This window comes from Cheilinus undulatus, linkage group 15 (genome assembly GCF_018320785.1).
Source record: "Cheilinus undulatus linkage group 15, ASM1832078v1, whole genome shotgun sequence".
In the NCBI taxonomy this organism is placed as follows: Eukaryota; Metazoa; Chordata; class Actinopteri; order Labriformes; family Labridae; genus Cheilinus; species Cheilinus undulatus.
Genome location: NC_054879.1, coordinates 8,270,510 through 8,286,810, shown reverse-complemented (window position 1 = coordinate 8,286,810; position 16,301 = coordinate 8,270,510). Strand labels below are relative to the sequence as shown.

Genomic DNA, 16,301 nt, shown 5'->3' with positions numbered 1-16,301 from the left:
TCTTTGACACTCCAGGCTGCTGTGACTTCAGCTTAATGAGTCACACTGAGGTGTAATACCAGGTTACTGAAGTGTAACAATATTATGTGTTTGGGATCTTTAGCAGGTGGCTCACAATCAGAATTACAAACATTACATTTATATCGTATGTAAAAAAAAAAATCAAAGCTTGTTTATGAGATTTAGTTTGATTTTTACTCTGAAATAATGCAAACAGCCAATTACATCTGTATATTCATGTAGACATGGTCAAGACTAGAAAAGCACTCGGAGAACGCAGACATCCGCCATTAGCCCTATCTCCCAATAGTAAAGAATCCTTTAAAAAATTCCTGGATCCAGATGGTGTTCTGGATCACTCCTAAAATCTAATCAGTTCTTCCTTATGCCATTTCTGACATTTCCTGAAAATTTCATCAAAATCCATCCATAACTTTTTGAGTTATGTTGCTAACAAATAAACAAACTAACGAACAAACCCTGCCGATCACATAACCTCCTTGGCGGAGGTAACTAGGGATGTGCATGATTAGCCAGCTAAATGGTTAAAGCTGGATCCCTTGGTATTTGAAACCAGAATTAAGAGTCGGTTTGACTTATTATTAATATTTTTCTTTTTTATCAGTTCAGTCCCACAATCCTGGCGAAACGTTTAACCTAGCCACCTGCTATTAAGAGCTACTGAAGTGGTACTTAATGGCTACTGCCTTGCTGCCACATTGCTCTTTAATCTGATGTAAACAACAGTGAACTGTTATCACTGATAGCATCTCATATAAATAGTGAGCTTGAGTATTATTTTGATTTAGAAAATGGGGATAAAGTTGTATGTACGCTATGTAAGGTTATTAATGAATATGGACCTTCATCAAGAACCAAAGGCAGGCATTATCTTGGAAAAAACAGTTTTGTTATCTCAAGAAAAGAAGATAAATCAGGCATAATCTTGACACAACCTGTGATTACAGGAAAACTAAGAATAAAATGCATTGGTCTATGTGGACTTGTAGGCTTTTGTACATCAAAGAGTTTTTGCCCCCTTTTTTTCTAAGCACACCTTCACGACCCACTGGAAACACTTCTGAGTCCTTGCCCACCAGTTGAGAACCATTGGTCTACAGAATGTGACTACTTGACTTTAGACTAGTCAGTAATACACAATTATAATAAGCATTTAGAACAAGCGAACTCCGCACAGAAAGGCACTGACCTGAAAGTGAACCAGGGACCTTCTTGCTGTGAGGCAACCCCTGCACCACCTTGCAGTCCATCTAAGCATTAGCATTTGTATTTGTTCATTTAAAAAGGACAGAGCACATTGATGAACATAAGTATACAATACATGGATAAACATTCCCAAGCTCACAAAATTGTTATTTGACATCTGTAGGCCCTTGGCAGGTAACACCAAAAAACAATACAATAATACTTACAATGTGCAAACGTAATAAATAGGATAAATAGGTGAATGTAATCTTTGCTGGATAAAGTGCATGGTTTAAAGTGGATATTATAAAGTGCTTTTCAAGTGCAGGAGGTATTTTCATGTATAAAGCTGCAGGTACCCCAGGTTATATTAAAGAAGGACATTATAGCAATTACAGTAAGAGTGAAGTAGACAGAGACGACAACAAAATGCTTCAAATGGTTATACACTGATACATCTATACCCAGGGCTTATGCATGTAATGCATGGTACGTATGTATCTATGAGCACACAGTGCAAAGTAACAGAATGATATAAATGGGAAGTGCAATGCAGAGCAGACTGGTACAGCTTAAACATACATACATAAATGTATGCACACTGCAGCAGATCTGCCCAGCAGGGAGGGCAGGTTTGATTTATTTCGAGCCAGTTTTTGATAGGTTTTGAAGGTGACAATGGCAGGGCAACAGGGAAGAAGGGTATTTAAGTGGCTGAAGTTGAAGAAAATGTCCATGGATTGGCAGTTCTCTGGGGGAATTTGCCTCCTTAGAGAGAATGGTCCGAAAATGGGAAAATATCCAGTAAGCAGCAGTTGTGTGGACGAAAATGGCTTGTTGATGTCAGAAGTTAGAAGAGAATGGGCAGACTGGTTTGAGATGACAGAAAGGCAACAGTCCCTCGAACTCGTTACACCCAAGGTCTGCTGAATACCATTGCTGAACGCACGTTGCTGAAGCAGATTGGCTCCAACAGCAGAAGACCACACTGGCTGCCACTCCTGTCAGCTGAGAACAGGAAACTGAGGCTACAATTCACACAGGCTCACTAAAGTTGGGCAATAGAGGATTAGACAAATGTTGCCCGGTCGGATGAGTCTTCATTTCAGCTGCAACATTCAGATGGTAGGGTCAGAATTTGGTGTAAACAACTTGAAAGCATCGATCCCTCCTGCCTTGTATCAACGGTTCAGGCTGCTGGTGGTGTAATGGTGTGGGGTGTATTTTCTAGGTACACTTTGGGCCCCTTTGTACCAACTGAGCATTGTTTCAGCACCACAGCCTACCTGAGTATTGTTGCTGACTATGTCCATCCCTGTATGACCAGTATATCCATCCTATGACTGGCTACTTCCAGCAGGATAATTCACCATGTCACAAAGCTCAAATCATCTCAAACTGTTTTTTTTTTTTTTTTCCCATGAAAATGAGTTCTCTGTACTCCAGTGGCCTCCACAGTCACTGGATCTCAATCCAGTAGAACACCTATGGGATGTGGTGGAACAGGAGATTCGTATCATGGGTGCAGAGCTGACAAATCTGCAGCAACTGCGGGATGCTATTATGTCAGTATGGACCAAAATCTCTGAGGATTGTGGGGTTCCAACCCAGTACAAACAAGGTGTACCTAATAAAATGGCTTGTGAGTGCATATGTAACTCTGTATGATTACACATAATTGTTTTAACATAAATCTACATCCACATACCAATAAACAAGCACATGCCTATTTACTTGATAATAGATTGTTATTTACAGAAAAGGATTATAGATATAACTATGATTAAGTCATAGAATATATGACAGGAAGATTGCTTCATTGCATTTTAATGTCTTTGTTGGTAGATGTTAAAACAAACAACCTCTGTTTTAGAGAGTTTGCAGTGAATGGTGTTAATCATAAGAGAAGTAGAATTAATAAACGACACCTCCCATCATTGTGTTCATGTTTTGGCCCCATGCTTACAATTCATTGTGCATGTGAAACAGAATTCCTTGTTCAATTTAGTGTACCAAATCACAGACCACTCATTGTGAATCCATGTTAATTAAGACGTTTCTGGCAGACACTCCAGTTGGATAACAGCCAGTTAATTCATCAATGAACAGCACAAATCTGGAGCAGCAAATGTAGAGATCTCCATGCATCTAAAACAGGCTTATTAAACACAGTAATGTTTGCTGCCTGCTTTTGATTCTTTTTATCTTTTTAAGTTTTGAATTGTATTCCCTTTTGAAATAGAAAAAAATCATCCAGCAAAATCTGGGCACAGAGCGAAGTGAACAGACAGTGACAGCAAGGCCAGTATCACATGGGCAAAAGATGTGTTAACGGATAACAAGGGGCAATACTTTGGCACTTCTCTCAAACAATTAGTGATAAAATATCATTGGAACAAACAAAAGGTTGAAAATATCCTACAATAAGATCACATGATTCTTTGGCAGGATTAAGACCACTTTGAGTCCCTTAAATCTGTTTTATAGATGCATATGCTCAAAGTGTTCAGTAATTACATGCAAATGAAGCAAATATCCAACTCAGCATTGTAACACAATAGCTTATCGTCTGCAGCAGTACAGTTACACTTCAGAGCAGAGCTCTTCTACTTTGCAAGAGGCACCTACTAGGATTGAGTGTATCAACCAGATGAAGCCTCTCTGTCTCAGTCTACAATGCTACCCTTTTAGAGTTTCCCTTGACCCTCTAGATATGTAAAAGGAGTAAAAGTAAAATCTTACCCTGTAGGAAATGGACCTGATGCATCATCAGTAGTTGTCTACAGTATTTGCTGTACATAAACATAAAACATACCATACAGGACTTATGAATTACAAGGGGTTCATTTTGAAATGCTTTATTTGAAAAGCACTTCCAAGTACGAGGCCATGGTTCTCTGCCAGAAAACGGAGGATTGCTTTCTCCAGGTGGGGAGTGAGTCTCTGCCTCAGATGAAGGAGTTCAGGTATCTTGTGGTCTTGTTCATGAGTGAGGGTAAAAGGGAGTGTGAGATTGACAGGTGGATTGGTGCAGCATCAGCCGTTTTGTGGACAGTCATGCCAAACAGTTGTGGTGAAGAAGAAGCTGAGCCGAAAAGCAAAGCTTTCAATTTACCGGTCAATCTTCTTTTCAACCCTCACCTATGGTCATGCAGTCTGGATAATGACTGGAAGAATGAGACCAAGGATACAAGTGGCCAAAATAAGTTTTCTCCAGAGGGTGACTAAACTCATTCTTAGAGATAGCGTGAGGAGTTCAGACATCTGGAGGAAGCTAATAGTAGAGTCGCTGAACTTTACATTGGAAGGAGCCAGTTGAGGTGGTTCATCATCTGATCAGAATGCCTCCTGGATGCCTCCCTTTTGAGGTTTTCCAGGGATGCCCCGGTAGGAGGAGACCTCGGGGAAGACCCATAATGTGCTGGGGGGATTATATATCCTGTCTGGTCTGGGAACGCCTCGGGATCTCCCAGGAGGAGTTGGAAAGTATTTCCAGGGAGAGGGATGTCTTACTCAACCTGCTACCACCACAACCTGGCCCAGGATAAGCAAAATATGATGGATGGATGGATGGATGGGCGGATGGAAAAAAGGAACATATTGGAACCAGTTTAGCTCAGTTGGTAGAGCAGGCATCCATATAGAGAGGCTAGAGTCCTCAATGCACTGGTTCCAGGTTCGATTTCAGTCCCAGCCTGTTGGGTCAATGTCTTTCCACACTCTCTCTCCCCATATTTCCTCTCTCTCTCTTCAGCTGTCCTGTCTAAATAAAGGCAGAAAGCCATTTAATTGAGATAAAACAACAAACAACAGATTCCAAAATGCAATGTCAATTTAATAGATATGTGTAGTGCAAAATTAGTGATTGCATAAATATTTACCCCCTTTAAAGTGACTGACCTGATTTAATAGAGGTCCAGTCAATTGGTGCTAGTAGTCTCACAATTAGTAAAATGGGGATCAACTGAGTGCAGTGAATGTGTCTTAAGTAATTGTAGTATAGATACACCTGTATCTGGAAGGTCTAGTCACTGGTTAATCAGTATTCCCGGCTACCATTACACCATGAAGACAAAAGAAAAGAAGAAGGTGATTGAAATGTATAATCCAGGAGGTGGATGTAAAAAAAAAGTCCAAGGCACTGAGAACCCCCTGAGTTCAGTATAATCCATCATCAAGAAATGGCACATGTGTAAATCCGTCCTCACAAACTGGGTGATTGTGCAAGAAGGAGACGCATGAGAGAGGTCACCTAGACACCTATGACTACTCTGAAAGAGTTCCAAGCTTCAGCAGCTGAGATGGGAGAGACTCTGCAGACAATAACAACTGACAATCTTATTCAGTCTGCAAGAGAACTACAGCTTGGAAGAAGATTTCTTTTCCAGCAGGATAATGACCCAAAGCATACAGAGAAAGCTGCACAGAAATGGTTTAAAAAAAAACAAGGTCAATGTTCTGCAGTGGCCAAGTCAAAGCCCAGACCTCAATCCAATAGAGAGTTTGTTGCTGGCCTTGAAAAGGGCTGTTCAGGCCTGATCCTGGTGCAACCTGACAGTGCTTGAGCAGCTTTGCAAAGAAGAGTGGAGTAAAATTAGAGTGTCCAGATGTTAAAGCCTGATTGAGACCCATTCAGACAGACTCAGTGCTGTGATTGCAGCCAAAGGTGCATTTACTAAATACTGACTTAAGGGGGTGAATAGTTATGCTGTCCCTTATTATACATTACAAATTTTTGTTTAATTGGCATTACTTTGTCAAATAATGTTTTCACTTTGACATTAAAGAGTTCTTTTTTGTAATTTTGTGTCCAAAAAGCCAAACTATATTAACCATGATTGGTTTATAAAATCATTTACAGGGTAAAACATCCAAGGTATGAATATTTATAGGCACTGTATGAAAGTGGCCTGAATCAGATTTGGGTAATTTTTACCTGCAGTGTTAACATAGCAAAGGGTAGGGGTTAGAGCAGAGCAGTAGGGGTAAGTGCTGTATTGGACTCCATGTATGGTCTGTATGTTGTCCCTGTGTTAACATGGTTTCCTCCTGCTGCTCTTACTCCCTCCCACAGAGTATGTAGGTGTGAATACAGCACTTTTTTTCCCCATACAGATAGTGTGCATGGCTTTTGACAGACTGGCAGCCTGTGTAGAGTGAAGCCTATCTCCTGCCTAATCCTTTAGAAACTGCTTGTACATGCACTCACATGAAGCTTTAACTTTGATCCACCAGTTATAGTCATTTTCCACATGGTTTCCTTTTTTAATTAACAGCAGCAAGTCTTCTTTTAACAAGTTGTACATGTTCAATTACTTCACTGAGAGCTTGAAGGTGTTTCTTTGAAGAGAAAAAAGAATTGTGATTGTAGAGAAATTCTGCAGAGCTTTTAAAGGTCTGTTAGTTTAAATGAGCAACCTCATTTTACACTGCTGCTCGTCTTTAAAGAAAGGGGGCTGTATTCACTATAGCTCCTGCAAATATCACATGGAATACTTAAAGAAGTCTGTTTAACTGGCAAGATGTCTGAAACTGTCTGAGATAATTTTGTCAGTGTTATTTTCTATTCTCTTTGGCTCTTCAGCTCTGATCCAGAACATTTCTATTACGGCATTTAAAAGCACAAATCTGGGATGACACAAGACAAACCTTAAACAGTCGTGTTGCGTCATAGAGGCACAGATGATGCACACTGGCCAAAGCATGGCTCGCCAAGCTGCAATTGATTCTGTGTGTTTGTGGTGTGCACTTACAGTAAAAGAGCAACAGCTGCTAAGCAGGTTCTGACTGTCGCCTAAATACACTCAACACAAATAACAGTCAGTTCACCTTCCACTGTAAGTCCAAATTTGATCAAAACCAGTCTACTTCTTTGCATGGTAACTTCTCAGCTGCACAGAAAAAGACAGCAGCGTGTCTCTGCAGAATGCCTGTGTGCTCTGTTGGGTTGCATAAGCTCAACATTGGTATCAGGGATATTAGTTCTGCTGACTGACATGAGCAAGTAATATGGCATGAACAGATGTCAGTGGCAGATTTATATCTGTGGTGTAGCATTAATTTAATGCCTGTGTCTAGTGCTCCTAACAGCTGATTTAAAGAAGAGTTTTTTATCCAACAGAAGTGACCTGTTAGACAAACTCTGACCAGTTTTTATGGTGAAACATTAGAGAAAATGTTGTCATGTTAGAAGACTTACACTTCATTTTAAACAACAATACTGGTATTGGCCCTGATTTTCATAACCATTGTTTGTCTGGTGCTCTTTTTATTTATGTATTCATTTTTCTATTGAAGCTGAGCAAGCTAAGGACCATCGTAGATGCACTCAGCAATATCTACTTTAAAATCCAATTTTCCTGAAGCTTTTTACATTATTGGTAAAATCGACTGAGTTTGGGTTGTCCGAGTGTTACTGTTCTTTTGTTTTTTGTTTTTTTTTCATTTTTTTTAGCATTTTGTATTTTGAAAATTGCAGTGGGCCATGTTGTTTTGAATCCAAATTTCTATCAATTGCCCAGACTTTATTAACACACATATCAGCAACACTCAAAAAAAAATTCTTGGCCTTAATAATAATTTAGCTTTTGGGGGGTAAAGTTTAACTAAATCAAATCAAATGATATTTCATCATTATAGCTAAACAAAATGTAAATATGCTTCATATAAAATCAATTAAAACAAATTGGGACAACTTAATATAAATTTAGCTTTATTTTGGGTAAGGTGTAACTAAATTCAACTGAATGAAATGTTATTTTAATGTAAACTCTGTGTGATCAGATGGGTTTGCGCTAACTTTCACTCAGAGGTGGCTATGCACATTTGCAGTAACACAGGTAACGTCATGACTGGGCTGATGCAATGCAGAGACACCATTCATATGTAAAGTTTTGAAGTCCATGTTCATGTTTGAATGGAAAGAACAGTAAAGTTTCTGTAATCATGATGAAGTCTTGCTTGAGATTATTATGAGAAAAAAATGAGCTGAAATACATTATTTTACTTTATGTGTTTTTTATTCAACCCTGATTTAACCAGGAGTAAAACTCACTGAGATTCAAAATATCGTTTTCAGGAGGGTTCTGGCCAAGATAGGCAGCAGCACAGTCAAATAAGACAGATATAGATAAAGTATTATAATATATAGGCCACACAGTGGTGCAGGGGTTAGTGCTGTTATCTCACAACAAGAAGGTTCCTGTTTCACTTCCCAGTTAGAAGAAGATCACTCTTAAATGTGTATTTAAATTAACAAATAAAGTTTATAATAATAATAATAATAATGTATTATTAATTTATTATTATTATTATTATATTTTTTGTTGTTATTATTGTTATTATTATTTTATTGTTGTTGTTGTTATCGTTATGATTATTGTCGTTATGATTATTGTTATAGCTTTTTAATATATATAAAGCCCTTTTCATTAACCCTCAAAGACACTGTACAATGCAGAAAAAAGAAATAATCACTTATAAATGAACATTAAAAGTAGATAAAGCCAACAATAGACAAACAAAAATGATAAAAACAACATGTTATTTTAAATATCAACTTAAGTTTACATTTAGTAATTTAATTAACACTCATCTATGTGCAAATTTGCATAACTCTAATTTAATTAAATTTGACCTAGTTACTGAATTATTTCAAGCCCTCAACAAGGTTTAAGCATGTTTTTAATGTAGTATTTTACCCTTTACTCATGTAATAGAATACATGGAAAATTTACATGAAATTTAACTATTTATCCAAGTTTTTGGCATAATTATTTTTTGTGAAGGAGCAGGTGACAACATATTGTCATTTTGATTTTTTTTTTAAACAGGTCTCTTCCATTCTAATGGAAACATTGGAGCCTCTGCTATCAGTGTGTGAATGTGGTGTGGAAAGAGAAATCAAAAGACTAAAGAAGCAGAATCAAATCTTAAGCCTGTTCATGACTTACCTTCCAACAGCATGTGTGCATTAAAAAACAATAACAAGTAATGTTCATGTTTTTTTGTTTTTTTGTTTTTTGCTTTTGTAGGTTGTAAACAGACAAAAGCATTAATTTTAGTCCATCAGCTCATCACAGGATATCCACTGATCTGTTTTGATGAATTATCCTCAGACTTTGACTCTGTCCCTGTTGACATGTTTATATTTCTTGTCAACTCAGCACTTATTTTTTTTTTCAACTTCCTTTCAACTTAACATCAACAGTCTGAAACATTGGCAGCAAAGAGAGGAATGTAAGTATTGTGAACTTAGCTCCAGTGTTAATCACCTAAAGACAGTGCAGTCATAAAACTTCCTTACATGAAACTGTTGTTGATAAGTGTGTAAAGGGCACAGTCAGATACTGACACAAGTCAATTAGTGTCAAGCGTTTGTGTATACAATCACCCTCTGTGCTCCACCTCCTGCTCTCTCTCTTTCTCCCTGAACTCATTCAACAGGCTTATGCAGTGTCTGTCCCCCTCATGGTTCATATCCCGGCAACTATTTCCTCTGTTAAAAAAGGAGGGCTGAGCGAAGCGAGAGAAAACAAGAGATAAAGGAAGAGTGAGAGTCAGTGCAGCAGGAGTGGATGAGTGTTTTGAGTTTGTTTGGAGAAGAGGGACTGAGATGAGGCAAGAGCCTGCTCTCTGACGTCAATGGACTGTTCCCTGGGCAATATGCCAGCCAAGTGTGTGTGTGGCTTTGTGTGGCTGTCTGTGTCTGTGTGTATGTGTTTCGCTCACAAACAGTGGTCCACTCCAATCATGACCTACACATCAAGGTTGAGGTCTTTGACGACAGGGACAGGGACAGCTGCCACAACAAGATTCTCACAATCACCCCTACACAATTCTTCCTCTCTTTCTCCCTCAGGTCTTTTAAATGGTTTTCTCCTCTTGTTCAGGGAAGGTCAAAGGAAAGTTAGATAAATATGGTTTTAAAGGGATATCTTTGAGCTCCGAAATGATGAAATAACCTGTGAGAGTCCAGTGTACAGGTCCAGCTTGTCTCCATGTGTACAAAAGGGACGAGTGTCAGTCTAATGTTAACTTTGTTTGTTTTAACTTTCTGTCTTTTAAGTTCTTTTACTCATCAACAGATCAGTCAGCTATTTTTAGAACATACCACTGGTTGGTCCAACCTGTTGAGCTGGTTAGATTTAGCATTATATTGCTGATGATCTCTTTGATTCTCACAGTCTCTCATGTTTTTTTTTGTTGTTGTTGTTTTTATCCTGACCAACAGCTGCCATAGGTGTATTTTCCTACCTCTCTGTGCTGTGATAGACTGGTATTTTTGCTTCAATGTTTATCTTTAGGACTTTATTCCTTGTAGCTTTTTCAAGTGGCATCACCCAGTGTTGAAGAATTAAGACAAGGAAGAACTGCAGTTCCACAGGTGTCCACTTGAGGCTGGCTTTAAAAGCCCAAAAGCCACATTATCACTCATACAGTGACTGTTTTGATAGCATAGATAAAATGTTGACCACCTGGTTCATGACACTGTTATGGTCTGAAGCACAAGTCTAAAGATGTAAAACCCTCCGTAGTTCCAGCTCTTTGTCTATTATTTAGTTGGCTAAGGGTTGGTTGAGTTGAGCCCAAAGTCCAGCTAGTTTTCGTCAGTGTGAATGCAAATGAACCACATCTGGGCACCAGGCCCGGGCCAATGGGGAGGTGGTCTCAGGTGCAATTTAAGTGGCATGGCTGGAAGAGATGTGGATGCAATCCCGCCTGATATGGGGACAGAGTTATGGTGTCATCATAAAAGCATATTTCTTTAGAAAAAGGTGAGTGAGTGCTACATGGGGTCAAAAGTATCCAAAACTATGTCCAGGTGCTCTTCAGGATAAGAGGACAAAGATAAAATTCTTAAAAGGGAGCGATGACTTGCCTGTTAACTTATCAAAAAAAAAAAAAAAAAAAGGCCATAGTGTAGATGGCAGTCAGAAATGAGAATCCAAGGCACTCTGATGTAATAAAAATCCTTTATTAAACAGGGATATCTACATGTTTTGACTCCAACAAGTCTTCATCAGGACATATTTCTTTACTTAGCTCGGCAGTTTGTTCACATTTTTCTCATCAAATGGTGAAAATCATTCAAATCAAGTCGGCAAATGTTCTGCCATGACTCACCTTTAGGACGACTGCAAGTTAGAGTCAGCAAGTCAACTTGCAAAGGCAACGGGCATCTCTTGTCTCCTCAAAAGCTATTCTATTGGTCACTGGTTTAGCTTAGTCGGTAGAGCAGGTGTTCATATACAGAGGTTGTAGTCCTCAACATATTTGTTTCAGGATCGATTGCCGGTCTTGGTGCAGTTTGGTGCATGTCTTCCCTGGCTCTCTCTCCCCATATTCCCTGTCTCTCTTCAACTGTCCCTTGGAATAAAGAAAAAAAAACAACAAAAAGTTCATCTTAAAATTAGAAAAAAAATTGTATTGATGTAGCACAAGCCCATTTAATCCTCTAAACTGCACATAGATGTGTAAAAACAAAGAGGGTCAATGCTGGCTTCTTTAAACTGAATTTTAAACATGTCCATGGTGGCAAATTAGACTCCTTTTCCACTTAAAACAAAAACTAAATACCTGTTTCAGTCACTGGTGAAGGCGGTAGTATTATGCAGCACATAAGCACATTTTCAGTCTTGCCATCTTTGTCTTTATTTGATATAGTAAAATAGGTCTCTTTTAAGCATGCATGACCTGATCGGAATCAGCTGCAATGCTGGCAATGCTTTGTTGAATCTAACCCCCGAACTTCTCTCTCCCTCCCACAGATCATGTCCAAGCCCGGGGATCAGGTCTCAGCTGCTTCCTCTGGCCCCTCAGGACCTGCCCGGCAGCACCAGAGTCACCCAGAAGAGACAGAAGAGGAACTCAGGGAGCACCAGGGGCTCTCCTCTTCATCCTCGTCCTCCTCCTCTACATCTGTGCCAGAGACGGGGCCTCTGCGAGGGCTGGTCATCAAGCAGGAGCCCCCAGATCCCCAAGAGCACGAAGACAGGGAGCAAAGGGAGAGGCAGGCTGAACAAGACTTCTTGTTCCGGCAGGTAAGAGCTCAGAGGAAAGATGAAACACTGACAGATAAATCATGTGAGAAGAGAAGGAAGAGGACTTGAGAGATTGAGTACATGAGTGGTAATGAGGATTTCCTGGGCGTGAAATTAGAGTCACTTCAATAGCAGACTGTTCACCCTTCATCTAGAAGAAGAGATAGTAATGAAAGGATGATGAGAAAAAGATCAATCAGATCAGTTTGGATTTGCAGGTTTCTAGTTGATAGCGTTGGGGGTGGTGGGGGTGCCAGTCTGCACCCTGTCTACTCTGACGATGTCAAAACTAGATGTACATTTATGTTTGTTAAAACCATGATCATAAAGTTGTATATTTACAAGAAATCAAACTCAGAATTTCAGTTTAAAAAGTCTGAAATTTACAAGAAAAAAAATAATTTCTTAGCCTTAAAAGTGTTACATTTTTACACAAGAAACTAAAAACATTCAAGTTTTTAAAATCATAAATTTACAACAAAAATTACACGAAAATGAACTAAAAACAGTGGTTGGATTTTTGACTTAATAGTCTCAAAAATTCTACGTTTTGGTTCACATACATTTACAACTTTAAAGTAAAACATCATACTTTTTTTGTTGTAGATAAATGATAGATAAATTTTCTTGAAAATAAACAGATCCTCTTTATATCTTTTTTTTCTAGAGGGACATTAATACAGCATTGTAATAGTGGATAGTTTATAAATAGATCTTTTGTCAAGAACAAGTATTATGTAGGCCAATTATGTTGGGATTTTGTCAGTGGAAGCAATTGAAATTGATTTGATTTTTCCAGGCAGGTCATGGGGGCTTAGCTGTTCTTAGATATGAGTAAGGGGGTCCCTAAGGAAAAAAGTTTGGGTACCACTGCAACAGACATGTGAAACAGTCTATCTGGGATGTCAGGTTATCAATCCATGGAAACAAATGAGTGCTTGATACCCAAAAGTGATTTTTTTTTGTTAGCAAAAACATGCAAGTGAACTCCCTCACACAGCTTAAATTGCACTAATAAATTGGAAATGTTTCAGAATTTGTGCAGTTCTTTATCTATTTCTGTCATGGATACTTTGGGTTAAAAGAATGGCAGAAATCTATGGTTTTTTAAGATTTGGTATTTTTGGTTCTATCTATAGTTAAATTTTAAGATTGTACTATTTCAAAACATGTTCTCAAAAGGAGTAAAAGTTTCAAAAGTTACAATTACTCCCTTGGGTTTGTTGTGGCTCTAATCAGATACTATCCAGGCTGGAATGAACGGCTACCTAACAGCTGTGGTGAATCTTTTTTATTGTTAATGAAAGAGAAGGATCTGACAGCAGTGACAGATGGAGCCTGTAGTGACTGAGTGTAATACTACACTCTCCATTCGATCTGCCTTTCTCCCTGACTCTCCATCCAGCCCACTCTCCAGCATGATTTAAGCTCCGTATACATTTTTCCCCAAGTCATGCAAAAGATATAAACACACTACTCATTTCCTACTTAAGCAGAGTGGTGTGCTTTCTATGAATGGCTTAGGGCATGTGCTCCTCCTCCGCACCTAGCACGATTCCATATGGACTATCACATCCTCCTGCTTTTAAAATACTTACAGTACACCCACACAAAAACCTTCTGCTGCAGACACAGTCTACAGTTATGCAATACTTTTCCACAGACAGAGGACATACATTCTCCATCTGCATATTACTTTTACTCTAAACTCATGCACAGCGGTAAACAGTGAGGACAGCATGTCCTCATCTGTCGAGCCCATCCCTGCTGTCCGCTTAGCCAAATTCAATCAGGCTCTCCTCTCAATGTCACCATGGCGCCCATAGTGTAAGCAGACACGCCCATCAGGATTGAACAACAGGATTGCTCTATAATTTAACTCAAGTACATGAAAATAAAGGGCAAAGTTTATGAGTGAGATACTTTCAGATGCAGTAATTTATCATGCATACAAAGGGACTTTGCTCTTTGCTTTATTAAAATCAGTTTGGTGATTTATTTGATTGGCTTTTTCGTTTTTTTTCCAGTAAAACAGACAAGAGTAATCATCTTGTGAAGTCAAGCAGTGGTTTTAAATGAATAGCATTCATTATCCTTGTCAAAAGACAGCTTTTGTTTCAGTGTTTTCAACCAAAGACTTGAAAAAGGATATTTTTAGGACTTTTAGGTTAATAATTTGTCATGTGAATATTAGACAGATCTCCTTACCTCAGCACCATAATTATCTTTGGTTTTTATGTGAACACTGGGCTATGGAAAAGTGGTAAATCACTGTGAAACACAATATCAACTGTGAAGAGTGCACCCTTTTATGTACAACAACTCCTTTGCATTTGCAGCAGTCTAATGCCACCTACTGGCAGCAGAATGAAACTGCAGCCCAGCTCCATGTCACTGAGTGTGTTTGTGTCTGTGTGTGAGCAGCAGGCTCTGCTGTTAGAGCAGCAGCGGATCCACCAGTTAAGGAACTACCAAGCATCGATGGAAGCCGCCGGGTTATCGGTCAGCTTTGCTGGGCACCGCCCCCTCTCCAGGGCTCAGTCATCTCCAGCCTCGGCGTCCTTCCCTCTGGTGGTACAGGAGCCGCCTGCCAAGCCTCGATTTACCACAGGTCTGCACAGAAATGATAATAAGATGGGCCTTCCGCATAAACGCTGCACATAACTATGAAAATGGTGCTCTTTATAGGTGTTTGCACGGCTCTCCCACAGAGATCTGTCATAAAGTAGAGTGGTAAACAGCAATCTAGACACACACTTTCATCCTGCTGATTGCAGGTTAGGGGAAACCATTTCCTGGAACTGCACAGCATGATGAGCCAGCATACAGTGGTTGTATATATGCACAGGGCTGTTACTAGGTATTCTGTCCCCACTGACAATATAGACACTACAAGTGTAATTTACAGCACAGAACCACTTCACTCTACACGTGACCTTTAGCTTCTAATGAGATGGATCCTCTTTATAATCACCTCTCAAAGATTATAGTGGGGATTAGAGGAATCTTGTTGTGACAAATTGTATTCCTTTGTTGTCAAAGTGTACCATATCTCTGAGAGTGAGAGTGTTTAAGTGTGATGTTGTGTTTTCCAGGGCTGGTGTATGACTCATTGATGCAGAAGCACCAGTGTATGTGTGGTAACACCACCAGTCACCCAGAACACGCAGGACGAATTCAGAGTATCTGGTCAAGACTACAGGAAACCGGTCTCCGGGCGCACTGTGAGGTGAGGCCCCAGTTACACCTGTGCACACATGATTGGCCCAAAGATTTTAACCCTTTGAACTGCACCGGCCCGTGTTCAGGCTGCTTGGAGTGAACAAACCTTTCTAGGGCTTAGAAGTCTTTAAATGGTCATTTTGAAATCTGCTTTCCAGGGGTGTCAAACTCAACGCCCAGGGGCCAAATCAGGCCCATCAGGCTGTTTTATCTAGAAGGATCACATCACATTTTTATTAGAACTGCCCCCGGTATAAGGTCTGCAGATTTTCTCCAGTATCAACATAATAAACATAACCTTTATTATTTAAAATACCCCAGCTAAGTCATAAAAAAATCTGAAAAAAGTAAAACAATTAGATTAAAAGTTAGGAATGTGGGAAAAAGAAATTAATTTGTGTTTTCATTTCATATAATTTTGCATCTCAAAATTATGACTCAATTTTGATGTTTTATTTTGTACTCTGACATTTTTAAGTCATTATATTGAGTTTTTATGTCATATCTTGACCTTTTGGAGTCACAATTTTAAATTCTAAGTCATATTTTGACCTTTTTTACTCATTAGTTTGAATTTTATCTCATATTTTGACCTTTTCAACTCCTGACTTTAGTTTTTTAACCCCATATTTTGACTTTAAGAGTCAATGTGAAATTTCAACACATATTTGAGTTTTAAAGTCATGGTTCTGACTTTTTTCCCTCATATCTTTGCCTTTTAAAAACATTATTTTTCCATTTTAATTTCTTGTTCTGACCTTTTGAACTAAAAAGTTGGGCTTTCATCTCAGATTTTGAGCCTTTAAACTTATCATTTTGACCTTTTTTTTA

The 16,301-nt window shown here is 39.0% G+C and overlaps 1 protein-coding gene across 2 annotated transcripts in view; it reads left to right on the top strand.

The window, feature by feature from the left end:
- Positions 1 to 16,301, top strand: part of hdac4 (histone deacetylase 4) — a 244,157-nt gene that overhangs the window by 168,230 nt on the left and 59,626 nt on the right. For both annotated transcript variants that reach the window (XM_041806611.1, XM_041806612.1), the window contains 3 exons: positions 11,976 to 12,248; positions 14,673 to 14,859; positions 15,344 to 15,477. In XM_041806611.1, coding sequence (XP_041662545.1) covers positions 11,976 to 12,248; positions 14,673 to 14,859; positions 15,344 to 15,477 — 594 coding nt within the window. The remainder of the gene's footprint in view (positions 1 to 11,975; positions 12,249 to 14,672; positions 14,860 to 15,343; positions 15,478 to 16,301) is intronic.